Genomic DNA, 17,049 nt, shown 5'->3' with positions numbered 1-17,049 from the left:
TTTAAAACTGTGTCCACAATCACAGCGCCTTGAGGGGCCCTTCAGCATACAATGTAAAGATATCTCCAAACCTGTGTCCACAATCACAGCACCTAGAGGTGGCTCTTCAGTATACAATGTAAAGACACCTCTAAACCTGTGTCCACAATCACAGCGCCTTGAGTGGACTCTTCTGTATACAATGTAAGGAGTAGTTTCTTACCTGTAACTCCAGTTCTGTAGTAGGGGTATCTCTGTTATAGTCATAATCTAGTGAATAGTCCCGCCCATGTGCGTTGACCCCGGAGCAATCAGGCCTCTTAGCCTCCTTCAATATGTCCATGCAATCCTCAGGAAGATTCAAGTTGCCATATTGCACTATCTCAGGAGCTTTGCCGCCAAACTCAATGATGAGAGGTTGGGGTGCACCATCTGCCCCCCGAACTTCGTGAGAAGGTCCGGCCGACACGGCAGCCGCCGATAAGGCAGGATCGACCGGTGAAGCAGGTCCGTGAACCACCACTGCCTGGGCCATTCCAGGGCAATGAGGATCATCCGCACCTGGGACCGGGCCAGCTTGATGAGCACCGCCGGAATCAGGGGAATGGGTGGAAAAGCCTACAGAAAGCTGTTCAAGCAGCTGATCCATAACGCGTTCCCCAGAGTCCCCGGCTGGTAATACCTCGAGGCGAAGTTGCGGCATTTGCTGTTTTCGACGGTGGTGAACAGATCCACTTCTGGAGTGCCCACATGGAGAAGATGTCGTCGAGCACCTCGTTGTTTATGACCCACTCGTGGTTTTCGTGAAGCAACCTGCTGAGGGCGTCCGACTGAACATTCTGCACACCTGGCAGATGCGTCGCCGTTATCGTCAGCCCTCTGGCTAACAGCCAGTGCCAGATCGCCTGCGCTTCCTGTGACAGTGCGTGCGATCTCGAAACCCCCTGCTTGTTGAGGTAATACATTGTGGTCGTATTGTCCGTCTGCACAAGCAAGGAGTTGGCCTGGAAGGACGGATGAAAGGCTTTCAGCGCCAAGTGAACACCTCTGAGTTCCAGGAAATTGATGTGATACGTGGACTCACCCAGGGACCACGTTCCCTGGATCTGTAGATGGTCTGAATGCGCTCCCCAGCCCAGGAGAGACGCATCCATCACAATAGTCTGAGTCAGGATGTCCTTGTGGACAGGAACCCCTCTGAGGAGATTCTCTGCCGAGCACCACCGTCTCAGGGACTGTTGGGCGTGAAGAGACAACTGGATCTAATCGTCCCAACGCCCTTTCCTCTGGTCCCACTGGTCCTCCAAACATTCCTGTAGCGGCCTCATGTGTAGGCCCGTGTGCGGAGTGAGGAAGATACAAGAGGCCATCGATCCTAGAAGAGAAGACAACGTCCTCGCTGTTGTAGATGGAGCAGCTATGAGAGCCTGAGCCTTCCGAAGGATGGATAAGCGTCTCTCCTCCGAAGGAGACACGCTTGCCGACAGCGTATTGATGGAGGCTCCCAAATACTGCAGGCACTGTACAGGAATCGGGACAGACTTGGACAGATTTAAGTGCAACCTCAGTCGGTTCAGCAGGACGGCCGTCTTGTTGAAGTGCAATTGCGCTTCCTGGAAGGTGGAGGCTTTGATTAACCAATCGTCCAGGTACGGGTAGACAAACACCTCTTTCTTTCTCAGGTGCGCTGCCACCACAGCTATACATTTCGAAAAAGTCCTGGGTGCAGACTTCATTCCAAACAGTAGTACGGTGTACTGATAGTGATTAGTGCCGACGAGGAAGCGCAGGAACTTCCGATGTTTCCGTGCAATGGGCACATGGAAGTACGCATCTTGCAGATCTATCGCGCACAGCCAGTCTCCTCTCTGCAGCTGAGGATAAATCTGGTGCAAAGACAGCATGCAAAACTTTTCCCTGAGAATCCACTTGTTTGCTTGTCGCAAATTCAGAATGGGTCTGAACTCGTTCTTGTCTTTCTTCTGTACTAGAAAGAAGCGTGAGTAAAGACCCTTTGCCCTGTGAGACAGAGGGACGTCTTCTATCGCCCTTTTTCTTAACAGGGTATCGGCCTCCACCTGGAGCTCGCACAGTTGGAACTGCGAGCCAACCAGTGGAATCGCTGGAGGCGGGCTGAGAAAACGAAGACTGTATCCATTGCAAACAATATTCAGCACCCATTTGTCCTGAGTAATGTTTCTCCACTCTGCCAGGTAATGTTGGATGTTTCCCCCCACCGGAGCGGGTAACGGATGAAGGGGAAGTAGCACCTCAGGGCCTAGACCCAGTCGGGCCTACGGTCGCGGAAGAAGACTGCTGACCACCTCGGCCCCTCTGGCGCTTTTGGAACGGTCTCCGCTGGAACAGCTGCTGTGGCTGTCCAGCCTGTCGACCTTGCCCTCTGGCTTGCGCCCCGTACCTCCTCTGGAACGGGCGGAAGGTCTTTTTCTGTTCCTTAGGCTTTTCCAACCCAACAGCCGTCAGGGTTTCCGCCTCCGCCTTCATGCGGGCCATCTCGTCGTCCACATGTTTCCCGAAGAGGGTCTCGCCAGAGAAGGGTAGGTTGGCACCTCTCTGCTGCGCCTCGGGCTTCAAGGATGTAAGACGTAACCAGGCGTGACGCCTCATGTTGACCCCGTGACAGTACCTGTGGGCTGCCAAGAGAGAAAAATCCGCAGCCGAACTTATCACCTGGTTGGAGACCAGCAGTCCTTCAGCAAGGATCTCTTGGAAATCTTCCCTTTTCTCCCGGGGAAGGTGTTCCGAGAACTGTTGGAGGGACTCCCACAGAGCCCGATCGTAGCGTCCCAACAGTGCTAAGGCACTCGCGGCCTTCATTGACGTGGAGGCCGTCCCGCAAACCTTCCTGCCTGCCGAATCCATCAGCGGCTCTCCTTGTCAGGAGGCACTGTCGATGACGGGGTGGTGGCGTGCTGTTTACTTGCTGCCGTCACAATTACCGAGTCCAGCGCGGGATCCAAACGAAGAAACGCTGGGTCCGAGCCAGGAGCCCTATATTTTTTCTGCAGCCTGGAAGGTGCCAATCTCGTAGCCGCAGGGGTGAGGAATAGCTCCATGACAGGTTCCACCAGCCCTGGCACCAAGGGCAGCAAAAGGGCGACCCTCGCCAGAGGGAAGTACGACAGAGTAGGTGAATAGTCCCTGGCACTGGATGACTCCGTGTGGCGGGACCTTGACCGGTCCCTCCTGTGGCGCCGTCTGGATCTCGTAGAAGAGCTACGGCGACTACTGGATCTATCCCTCCGTCTGGAGCAAGATCTCGACCTCCGCGGGCTCGGACGGTCCACTGGCTGTAGAGGAGGGAGCTGTGGAGGCCGAAACGGGAGCCTAGGTTGTGGTGGCCACGTAGGCGGCGTCGGGAGATGTGGCAACGGGACAGACCTCGGTGGAGGTGGTGGTGGAGGAGGCGGAGGATGATGAGGAGGAGGAGGCGGTGGAGGAGGCGTCAGATTACGCGGAGGAGGGTCTTTGGGTAATGGAGGAGGTGTAGGTGACCTCGGCTTGGAGGGCGAATAGACTTGCGAGTACTCCGAGCCCGGAGCCTCTTCCACTCTCCTTCTTTTCTTCGCCCGACCTGAAGGGGGACACCTCGAGGCTGTACCCCTGGTAGACGAGCGACGGCGCCGCTGCGACCGTGGACACCGAGTACTCCATCCTGGTTTTGGAACGCCCCCGGACGACGATGCTTTCCTCCTCGACGCTGAGCGCCTTTTCGACGTCGATGATCGTCTTCTCGACGTCGATGATCGGCATCTCGACGTAGATGATCAGTGTCTCGACGTCGATGATCGTCTTCTCGATGTTGATCATCTTCTCGATGTTGATGATCGTCTTCTCGACGTCGATGATCGTCTTCTCGGCATCTCCTCGACGGTGAGCGCTGGTGCCTTCTTGAACCCTCTCAACGTCGATGATAGCTTGACGACGAAGCAGTCCCCCACGTCGACCTCATCGGAGGCCTCGACGTCAATCCCCTCGACATCGAACGTTGAAGTCGCTGCAACCCAGAGCCCTGGGGAGACGGGGAGCAGACCCTGGTTATTCCTCTCAACGTCGAGGCTATCGATGCCGACGGAGACCTGTGGCGTTTTCTGGCCTTCTCCTTACTGGGGAGCCCCCCAGAGGCCGAAGCACGGGCAGAGGAAGAGGCCCCATCATGCCCAGACCCACGTGGACCTTGCTGCTTTCTGTGCTCCAGTCCTTGGAGCCTGATCTTCTATCTGTCCTTCAGGGTCCTCCTGGAGAACTGCTGGCAGATCTCACAAGTCTCAGGGACATGAGAAGAAGGGAGACACAGGATACACACCATGTGTGGATCTGATTTTGCCATCTTTCTGGCACACTCAGGACATTTATCGAATAAGGTAGGCATATTTGATTAAAAATTGACCAAAAGCCACAGAAAACTCCAGCAAAGTGAAGAAGAAGCAAAAATACTTCGAGTGAACACACTCTAACACTTTAAAAGTGCCAAAAATTACACAAAACACCCAAAAAGGGAGAGCTCAATGCTCCAGGGTCCTGCTAGCAGGAGCCGGAAAAAAGAACTGAAAGTAAAAGGAGTGGGCTGTGCATGCTGGGATACCGAGGGTCTCTAGAGAGTTGCTTAAAGGCATGGTATCCCTTTTCCAGACACATAATGGCAGCCTATGGATGCTTGTCTGTCTATTCCTTCCTCTCTATCATTTCAAGGACTTGGTGAGGGGAGGAAAGTTTCTCTAGTAGGGAAACTTGACAGACTGTGTTGAATGTGTTATTGGTGTAATATCCTTGGCATTTCTAGTTGAAATACTGGACAGTGTAGCCTTGTAGGTACAGGCTGCATTATTGTCTTTAATTTTCTCTTAAGTGTCTATGCAGGACTGCAATGAAGACAGCTTAAGAGATTATTTTTGATTGCTCCGGGGTCCACGCACATGGGCGGGACTATTCACTAGATTATGACTATACACAGAGATCCCCTACTACATAAAGCCCCCTATAAACCTGTGTCCACAATCGCAGCGCCTTGAGTGGCCTTTCAGTATACAATGTAAAGACACCTCTATACCTGTGTCCACAATCACAGCGCCTAGAGGTGGCTCTTCAGTATACAATGTAAAGACACCTCTATACCGGTGTCCAGAATCACAGCGCCTAGAGTTGGCTCTTCAGTATACAATGTAAAGACACCTCTATACCTGTGTCCTCAATCACAGCGCCTAGAGTTGGCTCTTCAGTATACAATGTAAAGACATCTTTAAACCTGTGTCTACAATCGTAGCGCCTACAGATGGATATTGGTATTGACATGGGGATCACTTCCTCTCAGCCCCAACAGAGAATGCACAGAATGCCCTGAAATGCCCAGAGACACCAGACTGTCTTCTGCTTCCTCAGGGGTGAGCGGGCTGTCCGCAGAGAAGGGTGGGTGGTGGGCGGGGGGGGGGGCTTGTCCACTCCCCTCTCCCACAGTCCCCCCTCACCCCACCCCACCCCACTCCAGCGGATTCTGCTCGGTTAGTGGTGGCCACTATCTACTGAGAGGGCAGAGATCGCAGCAGCTGTACACCAGCCAGACACTTTTTTTTTTAAAACAAATTGTGGGAAGGCAAACACAGTGAGAAATCATTGTGAAAGCATCTTCCGAGAAGTGACAAAAATATAAATTATGTAATGAGCAGAGAGGAAAATACGCAGTAGGCAGCGTTTAAAAAAGCACAATGAGCAGCAGCACAGGAAGGCCTTTCATGGGCTTGGGGCAGCAGGCAGGCCAATCTAGGTGCAAAGGTAGGGTCAGAGGTCACAGCAGGCCTATCAACGAGTACAGGTAGGGTCAGAGGTCACAGCAGGCCTATCAACGAGTACTCGTAGGGTCAGAGGTTACTGCAAGCCTATCAAGGAGCAGCAGTAGAGTAAGAGGTCACAGCAGGCCTATCAAAGGACACAGGTAGGGCTAGATTTCACTGCAGACCTATCAAGAGCACCGTCAGGCCTATCAAAGAGTATTGGTAGGGTCAAAGGTCACAGCAGACCTATCAACGAGGACTGGTATGGTCAGTTGTCACTACAGGCCTATCAAGGGGCAGCAGTAGAGTCAGAGGTCACAGCAGGCCTATCAAGGGACACCGGTAGTGTTATCCTGGGGCACTGGTAGGGTCAGAGGCCACAGTAGGTCCAACGGTGGTCACAGGTAGGGTCAGAGCCACAGCAGACCTTTCAAGAGGCACAAGAAGGGTCGGCGGCCACAGCAGGCTCATCCCTGGACTCCAATGAATGAGAAGTCATAACTAGTCACTGATTAGTCGGTGGCCACATTTGGCCCATCACTTGCCACAGGTAATGTTAAAGGCCACAGCACTTTGATCACTAACCACAGACAAGTGACGACGTCACAGAAACGCACTCAGTGAGAACAGGCAAGTTCAGAAGCAACAGCCATGCCCATCACTGGGTACAAGTAAGGGCTCTCACCTGCAGAAAGTCCACACTCCGTGGCGCCAGGCTGGACGAGCTCTCTGTTCCTGCATAGCTGGTGTCCTGGAAAGAGGGTCTGCTGATGGCGCCACTAGAGAAGAAATCTGTGGAGCTGCCAAAGTATTGCCTGTGAGGAGAGAAAAAGAGAGATGGTCTGAGCAGAGAAACTACAGGATTGAGGCAAATCAACTGCAACACCACGACTGAAAGAGAGCCACTGCACCACACCACGACTGCAAGAGAGCCACTGCACCACACCACGACTGCAAGAGAGCCACTGCACCTCACCACGACTGCAAAAGAGCCTCTGCACCACACCACGGCTGCAAGAGAGCCACTGCACCCCACCACGACTGCAAGAGAGCCTCTGCACCACACCACGACTGCAAGAGAGCCTCTGCACCCCACCACGCCTGCAAGGGAGCCACTGCACCCCACCACGACTGCAAGGGAGCCTCTGCACCACACCACGACTGCAATGGAGTCACTGCACCACACCACAACTGCAAGAGAGCCACTGCACCACACCACGACTGCAAGAGAGCCACTGCACCTCACCACGACTGCAAGAGAGCCTCTGCACCACACCACGACTGCAAGAGAGCCACTGCACCCCACCACGACTGCAAGAGAGCCTCTGCACCACACCACGACTGCAAGAGAGCCTCTGCACCCCACCACGCCTGCAAGGGAGCCACTGCACCCCACCACGACTGCAAGGGAGCCACTGCACCACACCATGACTGCAATGGAGTCACTGCACCACACCACGATGGCAAGGGAGCCACTGCACCACACCACGATGGCAAGGGAGCCACTGCACCCCACCACGACTACAAGAGAGCCACTGCACCACACCTCGACTGCAAGGAAGCCACTGCTCTCCACCACGACTGCAAGGGAGCCACTGCACCCCACCACGACTGCAAGAGAGCCACTGACCCCACCAAGACAGCAAGAGAGCCTCTGCACCACGACTGCAAGAGAGCCACTGCATCCCACCACAACTGCAAGGGAGCCACTGCACCGCACCAGGACTGCAAGGGAGCCACTACACCACACCTTCAAGAGAGCCACTGCACCCCACCACTGCAACAGGGCCACCACACCGCACGACCACAGCAGGGTCCCTGCACCCCACCACAGCGGGGTCACTGCACTCAACACTTCAATAGAAGCACCACTAGCCACCACTTCATATGACAACTACAGCCAACCACCACATCACCACCACGCACCAGACTACCACATCCGCAACACCACCTCAACAGGATGAAGGCAGGCCACCATCACATCAGCACCACCATAACCCACCACCTCAAGGAATGACTATAGCCCATCACCACACACCAGCACAACACACCACCTCGACAGGATGAGTGCAGCCCATCATCACATCAGCACCACCACCTCAAGGAATGACTACAGTCCACCACTACGAACCAGACTACCACATCCTAACCAGCACAACACATCAGGGGAGTGCAGCCCACCATCACATCAGCACCACCACTTCAAGGAATAACTACAACCCATCACAACATACCAGCAAGACAGTCCACCTCAACAGGACGAGTGCAGCCCACCATCACATCAGCATCACCACTACCATCCCCTCAAGGAATGACTAAAGCCCATCACCACGAACCGGACTACCACATAAGCACAAACACAAAACACCATCTCAACAAAGCGAGGGGTGGCCAGCATCACATCGTAAACCACTACACACCACCTCAAGGAATGACTACAGACAGTTTCCACACACCAGCCTACCACATCTACACCAGCACAACGGGCCATCTCAACAGGGAGAGTGTAGCATCAGCACCACCACCACCTCAAGGGGCAACTACAGCCCATCACCAGGCACCAGAACAACACACCATCGAGATGATCATTGAGTCCTCCGGACTCCTGCCCATCGACTCATTCACAATCCTCCCACAACCGAGGCCCTTCCTCCGTGCGTCCTTGTGTGATACTTGTGTCTCTTTATAACCACTTAATGCTGTATTGTTCAACTATGACTTATGAATCCCCTCATGTACGTCTTGTAAACGTTATCACATAACATGTAAAGCGCTCTGATACCCCCGGCTCTAGCTAGCGCTATATAAAACTCTAAATACTAATATTAACACATCCGCACAAACACAACACATCATCTCAACAGGACGAGTGCAGCCCATAATCAGATTAGCACGGCTGAACCTCACCACTTATGCATCGCAATACACCACTGCAACAGGACAACAGTCCCCTATCACAACAGCACCACTGCACCTCACCACCATAACAGAAGACCACTGATGACCACAGTCAAATCAGCAACAGGACTCTGCACCACCACACCTGCACCACAACATCCCGTCACCTCAGCCGTGCCACCACATGACCATCCCCATGGGAAGTGCATCCAAACAACTCAGCAAAGCCACTGCCCACACAACTTCACAGAGGCCACTGCACCCATGACGCCCTTGCCACATCAGCAGGTCTGCAACAATCCGGCAATCTGCAGAACCTTGGCATCCAAAGACCTCAGAAAAACCACATCTGGCTGTATCAGAGGGTCTGGGCCTCGGCTGTGGTGTGGGGCTAGGCTAGCCGAGTCATTACCTATGTTCTTATATTGGTGTAAATCATCTATATATTAAGAGCACTTGCAAAGCACACAGTCCAGGAACAAAATCTGTAGTCATCAGATTCATATATTACAAATACTTTTATATGTTTTTTTAATTTCCAAAAATGTTTTCCAGTCAATGTGTTTCGTTTCATTTGCATGAGAACTTCTTCAGGGCAATTCATTACTCTTCTTCATTACTGAGCACATTAGTAAATTGAAAACATACTTTATTGACAGTTTCTTTGTCGGTTTGCAGCTAAGCACTAAAATGAAGCTTTGAAAACCTCTCTCTGTGGTGCAGCAAACAAAGTTCAATAACATGCTGAAGATATAGTGTCTTAAAGTTAAAGTTCTGATTTGACTGCTTCCTTAGCTCTGCAAGTGCGCATAATATATAACCGTGCATACTATTCAATGAAATGATAATTAATGAAGTATGCAGATTTCAGAATTGGTTGAGTTTGGCTTTAATAACTTCAAAATCCTACCAGCCTCCACAGAATTCTGATTGGCTGGAATACAACTGGACTGGCAAGGCTGAGAGATGACCAGTTCAAGCAACTTGCCTCTGGGGGTAATGTTCTTTGTATACAAGAGAGGGGGTCATCTTAGGATACCCCTTGACCTGGACCATCATGTTTCCCAAACCCAGATGATACTGTAGGGTTTAAAGGCAATACTATGGGAAGCCTAGTAATATGTGTATGACCTGATAACACGTTAGAGGTGGAAAAGCTTCAATCTAATCATTCTGTGCCAGTGACTAACCAGGTTGTGAAGAACAGGTTCATGGGTCACTAGGGCAGTCAGGGGCTACTGGGCTCCAGTTGTAGAATTGTATCTGTTCACCACTGGTATCCTGTGGCTACACTATAACTAGACCCCAAATGGATAACCAAGTACTCCTCTTCAGCACTCTATTCTCTCATGGTAGCGAGACAGAGAAGTCCAAGGCTTACTCAAGCAGATGAGGTGGGTTAGACATCCAGAGTACAGTTTACACCATAATACCAACAAGTAAGGTATATGTCCAGTCATTGCTTTACTTAATCAAAAATAATTTATTTACTATACACACAAGAAAAAGATACTACATATAAAACTAAGATACGCAGTGAAAACTAGAAATCTCTACTACCGTCTGGGCCAGAGTTGTGACCCCAAATAGTAATACAGTGCCTATAACCAAAGCACTAAAAGAACACAGTTAACATTGTATTACACAGATCATGTTGCTCAGGGTTACTCTTCAAAGCTGGAACAATGGTACCAATACTTGAGTAACAGTGTTAGGGTTTCAGCAGTACATCTGAAGTCAAATAATCCTGGTCCACCCACTGTCCCACCACCCAAACCAACAGAAATGCCCACCCTTCCTTGGTGAGGACATTGCTTTGGGGTGCCAGAGGTCTGAAGAGGGCTACCTGGTGTCTTGGCACAATTACTGGGGTCCCAATAGTGCAGTAGCCACTGGGCTAGCTAAAGGAGGGTAGTGGCTGGCTAGACTGCCAGTCTACCAGGTACCTTCAGATGACACAAAGATGTGGGGGTCTGTACCAAAGAGCCGGCTGGTCACAGTCTAACAAACTTCCCTCTTCCTTGCGTCAATCCACGACTGAACTAAAATTCTGAAAGTCTCTAAAAACATGGATCTACTCCTTGTCCAACTCCGAATGCATGGGATTCATATGATGTGCTTCTTAGACTGGTAGCCTTTTTTCATCTACTACCTGCTGTTTTCTGGAATCCAAGAGCCAAGATACTCCTTGGAGTGGTAGCGCGCTATATAAGTCCCATTTCACGTCACATCACACATCGAGTAGCCAGGCACCCATGGGGATGGTGCTACTTGCAACCAGTGCAGGACAAGCAAGGACAAAGCTGAAGACTGCAAGTTCTGGGGCAGGGACCAAGGGATGAAATGCTAAGTTCTTTAACAGGGCACTCTTCTGCAGCTACAGACGTTAACTAGAAGCTCCCACAGGGGAGGGGCAAAGAAGTCTCACCTTCAATGACAACAGGGAGCTTCCCGTCTCCCTCGATGTTGACAGGCAGCAAATTTCCTTATCTTGAGCAGCTGTCTGAAGTCTCCTTGTGTTCTGAAGGACAGAGTAGCCTCCGAAGCCCCACTTGACAAACTGAAGCCAAACTCCTTCATCAGATTGGCAAATTCCTTTCATCTGTAATCTGTCACAGAGGCCCCTTCTCAAGTTCAAACGCTATAAACAAGAATGGCAATCCAATCTTTGGACTCCCCTTCGTAGAGCTCGGCTTCCTCCATGAAGCTTTATTGACGAGCTCCTAGCCGATGAAGCCAGTTTTTTTAATCATTCACTGAGTGACAGGCTAATTCAATCTTGGAGCCTGCTAATTTTGTATCCTGGGTGCCCCTCCAATCCTGCGGCATAATGTCTGCATGTTCATTGTGTGATCAGTCCGTGTGAGGACGACTCTCCCGTTCCCTGGTACCTCCCTATCCTATATCCCAGAGAGGAATTTTAATTAACTCCAGACCAGGAGGTCCTGACCATTACCCAGCACAAAGAGATGGGGTTGTCCCAAAAACGAGTCTTATCTAAATACAGAGAAGAGCTAATGCCTACCCCAACTCACCAAGCTTCTACTAAGAGTAGGGAGGGGCATGGGTGAGCTGGAATATGCAGCAGACCAGACACCAGCTCCGCTCAGGTTAAACACAATGGCTCCCCATCCTCACTCAGTGAACACTCTGGCTCCCAAAATACACACACCATAAATACCACTGAGGCAAAAAGAACCCAAGTGAATGATACTACACACACTTTACCAGGAGGGAGCTGGTAGTTAGCCCCTCCTAGAGGGCACAGGGGTACGGTACTGCTCTGTACAGATGAATATTGCCACCACTCTTAGGCTACCACAGCCTGTGTAGATAGGGCAGCAGGCACTCTCTGTTAAAGAGGGGTGCACTATACATGTCCCCTTGACCTCAGAGCCAATCTCTAGGGCCTCAAACCACGAAAACAGGAATACCCTCAGTGGACACGAGTGATTGTCATGTTCACTGAGATAGATATCAAGAAAACCTACAGTACTTTCAAATGAGTTGCCAGAAGATCAACATAGGTCAGGGAAGCACGCTCTCCTGAGCCATGTAGAAGACTTCCCACCACAGCACCGGCTGTATATCAAGAAAGAGTTACTAATCTGACGAACAAGTTACTTACCTTCAGTATTGCTCTTTCTGAGACTTTGACTGCGGATTCCTCACCTTTGGAATATCAAAGGTGCTATATTGGATCCAGAACCCTTTCCCAGCAGTGACTCCTCTGGCTCAGTCCTGAAAGTTATGGAGCACAGATGCACAGAGGCACCACCTCTGCCCGTTGACATCAGTTTTAGAATCATTCTTCTGTGACCTCAGGTGGGGATCAAAGTAAACAAATTGTAGGTGACAGCGTACCCTATCTAACTGGGGACCTTATTCTATGGAGCAGACATCCACATCTTAGAACGGAGAGGCAGTAGGGAAGCAAGAAATCTGCGGGTAGACAGTGTCCACCAGAAAGGTTGCTGCTAACAGTAAGAAACTTCTTATTCTGATTGATATGTCTAACAGCAGATTCTTCACCTTTAGAGCACATACCACAGATGCATCTCCCAAAGGCGGAGGGACTGAGATGCATTCGCTTATCAAGAAGCCTTACAGGCTCAAACGGGTAAAATGGCCCTCCCTGCAGATCTGGCTGTCAAGGCAGCATTACTTCCTCAACGTATTTGCTGACTCCCATGTCGCAGTCTGGCAAATGGCCAAGACCGGGACTTAATCAATCAATCAATCAATCAGTGACACTTATAAAGCGCGCTACATACCCGTGGGGTCTCAAGGCGCTGGGGGGGGGGGAGCCGCTACTGCTCGAACAGCCAGGTCTTCAGCTTCTTCCTGAAGGAGAGGTGGTCTTGGGTCAGGCGCAGGTCGGTCGGGAGGGAGTTCCAGGTCTTGGCGGCCAGGTGGGAGAAGGACCTTCCTCCTGTAGTCGCTCTTCGGATGCGGGGGACGGCGGCGAGGGCGTGGTTGGCTGATCGGAGGTGGCGTTTGGGAGCGTAGAAGTTGACTCGGCTGTTGAGGTAGCTCGGGCCTTGGTCGTGTAGGGCTTTGTGTGCGTGGGTGAGGAGGCGGAAGGTGATTCTTTTGTTGACGGGGAGCCAGTGAAGGTCTCGCAGATGTCCGGAGATGTGGCTGGTTCGTGGGATGTCGAGGATGAGTCTGGCTGAGGCGTTCTGGATCCGCTGGAGTCTCTTCTGGAGCTTGGCGGTGGTCCCGGCGTAGAGGGCGTTGCCGTAGTCCAGTCGGCTGGTGACGAGGGCCTGGGTGACGGTCTTCCTGGTCTCGGTGGGGATCCACCAGAAGATCTTCCGTAGCATGCGTAGGATGTTGAAGCATGCCGAGGAGACGTTGTTGACTTGCCTGGTCATGGAGAGGGAGGAGTCCAGGATGAAGCCCAGGTTGCGTGCATGGTCTGTCGGTTTGGGTGCGGTGCCCAGGGCGGGAGGCCACCAGGAGTCGTCCCAGGCGGAGGGAGAGGAGCCCAGGATGAGGACCTCCGTCTTGTCCGAGTTCAGTTTCAGGCGGCTGGTCGTCATCCACTCGGCTACCTCTTTCATCCCTTCGTGCAGGTTGGCTCTGGCGGCGGCGGGGTCGTTGGTCAGGGAGAGGATCAGCTGGGTGTCGTCGGCGTAGGAGATTATGCTGAGGTTGTGTTTGCGTACGATGGCCGCGAGGGGGCTCATGTAGACGTTGAAGAGGGTGGGGCTCAGAGATGATCCTTGGGGGACGCCGCAGATGACTTCGGTGGCCTCTGACTTGTACGGTGGTAGGCGGACTCTCTGTGTTCTCCCGTCGAGGAAGGAGGTGATCCACTCCAGCGCCTTGTCCTGGATTCCGACGTTGCTGAGGCGCCGTACTAGGGTGCGGTGGCAGACCGTGTCGAATGCCGCGGAGAGGTCTAGGAGGATGAGGGCCGCTGTTTCTCCATTGTCCATCAGGGCTCGGATGTCGTCGGTGGCGGCGATGAGGGCGGTCTCGGTGCTGTGGTTGGCTCGGAAGCCGGACTGTGAGGGGTCGAGGGATCCGTTCGTCTCGAGGAAAGCGGCCATCTGCTTGTTGACGGTCTTCTCGATGACTTTGGCTGGAAACGGGAGGAGCGAGATGGGGCGGTAATTCTTGAGGTCGGTGGGGTCCGCTGTTGGTTTCTTGAGTAGGGCGCTGAGTTCGGCGTGTTTCCAGCTCTCGGGGAAGATGGTGGTGTCGAGGGATGTGTTGATGATTTACCTTCCCAGTACAGTTTTTGTAGCTTTGGCCCTGGTGAAAAAGGTTCACAGACCTTTGGGGGGCTCTTTTCTGGCCACAAAATATCTTGATTCAAAGGAATATCCCCTTCCACGGAGTCCTCTTCTGCACCGCTCTGCCTTACTTGGTACCAGAGAGACCCACAAAGAGCTGGTCGCCCATGCAGTGGTCACGAGTGTGGTCAATACAAAAGCTCAGGTCTCTTTGAGAGTCATGTCAAGGAGGCCTCTCCTCTTCCACGGTGCTGCAGAGCCAAGGAGGATGCTCGGGCAATCCACTGTCCAAGATGAAAGGGCAATACCACTATTGGCAGGAAGTCAGTCCCAGCACCAACTGGTCTGGGAAGAAAGTGGTGAAAGGACGCTGCACCAACAGCACCTGCATTTCAATCATGTGGCAGTGGAAGTGATCTGGAGGAGAAGGAATGTGTCTATAGGCAGGACCTGTAGGAATCAGCTACGCATTGCCTCAAATGGTGTGCACAGAAGGAATGGGAGCAGCAAACTGAGGCAATGATGAAAGATTTAGAAGGAAGTATGCAAGTCAGACTTTTCAGAAAGCCCCTTACAACTGGCAGTCTAAAAAGGAAGGCTGATCTGGCAAAGATACAAAGAATTGAAATGGCCTTATTGATTGGTCAGCTATTGAGAGGGAGGCCTTTGCTGTGGTTTGGGCCCTGAAGAAGCTGAGGCCATACTTGTTTGGCACTCACTTCAAGATTCAGACCGACCATAAGCCCCTCTTGTGGCTAAATCAGATGAAGGGTGAAAACCCCAAACTGCTTAGGTGGTCCATTTCCCTACAGGGGATGGACTTTACAGTGGAACATAGACCTGGTACTGATCATGGCAATGCCGATGGGCTCTCCAGATATTTCCACTTCGAACAAGAAGACTCACCTGGTCAAGGTTAGCTTATTGTCCCAAAGTTTGGGGGGGGGGGGGGGGTCATGTAGGAGAGTAGGGTCTGCAATCCTATGATCACCCAGATTTTTTACTTTTGTTTCACTGGTTTACGACTTTCTCTGGCTGTAGGCCTGCCAATCAGACCCACAGCCTGGCTGTTCTCTTTCTAAATTACGACATGTACCCTAGGTGCATTTACCAATTGGTACTGGGCCACCTTATCAGACCCTGTAACTCAGGGCATAGGTGTACCCAGGGCTGCCAGGGGCTGCAGCATGTATTATGCCACCCCTGGCTGGCCTCCTAAATTTGACACAACTGGCTGCATGACAGCTGGGGCAAAGTCGTGTAATCACCCTTTGCTGTAGGTGTAGTATACCTATACCTAACCCTAAAATGGACACACAGATTCCTATCAGTCACTCCTATGGCAGGCCTTGACAATCCTGAAGGCAGAGTGCTTGGAATCGTGTGAGATGGTGCTCTGGCATGAGCTGAGCCTGTCTGCAGCTTGCGGAACCAAGTCCTAATAGCTGTTCCATGATACCGATACCATATACTCTTAAGTGCATTATAATCCTCGCGGTTAAATGCTAACTTTGGTATTGCTTTATCAAAACATGTCGAGTAAGGTGTCATACGAATTGGAATACTAACCCCTCGCCAATTCTGGCGACGGGGTTAGCATTCCACCCTTCTAGAGGGACACGACATGTATGTAACTGTGAACCCCGGTTAAAGTTAACTGAAGCCTCAGCACCACAAAATGGATGCTGCCACCACAGACACGAGTCTGACCTCCTGCTGCTGGGAGTCCTTCCAGCGAGGGAGGCCTGGACAAAGGGTTTCCTGTCCGGGGCGGTGCTAGCACCGTCCCAGACATGGTTTTGTGTATCCTGGGTAGGCAGGGCTTTTCAGGAAGGTGACTGCTGAGTGGCACCCCGGTGCTCACTACGCATAGGCCGGTCAGAACCAGTTCCAGGGGCACACCAGCCCCTGGCCTGGGGAAAGTCCGGCATGGCAGAGGGGTGTAACCACCCCCCTCCTAGTCCCACCCATAGGCAGGACCTAGTCACCGGGTCAGCCCCCTTTTTTAGTATAAAGATGGGAGCGGGCCCCCTGTTCAAATTAGATCATCTTTGGAATCAAGACACGACTTTCTTCGAAAGGACTTCAAGATTTCCTTCTTCAAGATTCTCCCTTGTGGCTAAGGAGTAGTCACCCTGCATCAAGCGGGCACCATCCTAAGAACACTGCGGTCTGCTGCAAGTCCTTCTTCACGAATCCGACGACCCAGCTCGACGAGATCCGGCTTCCCTGGCACCTCTGACCTCTACTCACCTCTACAGCAAAGCTGAGAACCGTGAGTGCAACGAGACCTCGAGGGACCGACGATCGCCAAGACTGCACGACTTCTTTGTAACAAGCCCACCGAGTCTTCCACTGGTGAGTGCTTTGGGGTCCGAGAAGCCCCAACCCTGAGCAGCTCCAGCACCGAAGATCAGCCCTCCAGCATCTCCACGATCTGCGTGGGGCCCTTCTGCTTTTGCGTGCTCACCGCGCTGTGTGGCTACTAGCCGGCTGGCTTGTGGCCTTCAGAACGACGCCCGACGACAACACTGCTGCTGGTCTGGTTGCTCCAGACTGGCCCTTGCTTCCTTCTTCAAGAGAGGCACCCCGGACCCTCCTGGTCCACTCCAGACGCCATTTTAGGTCCACCGCGTGGG

At 52.2% G+C, this 17,049-nt stretch overlaps 1 protein-coding gene across 4 annotated transcripts in view; it reads right to left on the bottom strand.

Annotated features, from left to right (window-relative positions):
* The window catches only part of SBNO2 (strawberry notch homolog 2), a 390,195-nt gene that overhangs the window by 185,935 nt on the left and 187,211 nt on the right, over nucleotides 1-17,049 (bottom strand). For all 4 annotated transcript variants that reach the window (XM_086946697.1, XM_086946699.1, XM_086946698.1 and 1 more), the window contains one exon: nucleotides 6,454-6,583. In XM_086946697.1, coding sequence (XP_086802823.1) covers nucleotides 6,454-6,583 — 130 coding nt within the window. The remainder of the gene's footprint in view (nucleotides 1-6,453; nucleotides 6,584-17,049) is intronic.

Source organism: Lissotriton vulgaris, chromosome 12 (genome assembly GCF_964263255.1).
Source record: "Lissotriton vulgaris chromosome 12, aLisVul1.2, whole genome shotgun sequence".
Classification (NCBI taxonomy): Eukaryota; Metazoa; Chordata; class Amphibia; order Caudata; family Salamandridae; genus Lissotriton; species Lissotriton vulgaris.
The sequence above is the reverse complement of the archived record's forward strand: the minus strand, read 5'-3'. Positions and strand labels throughout refer to the sequence as shown.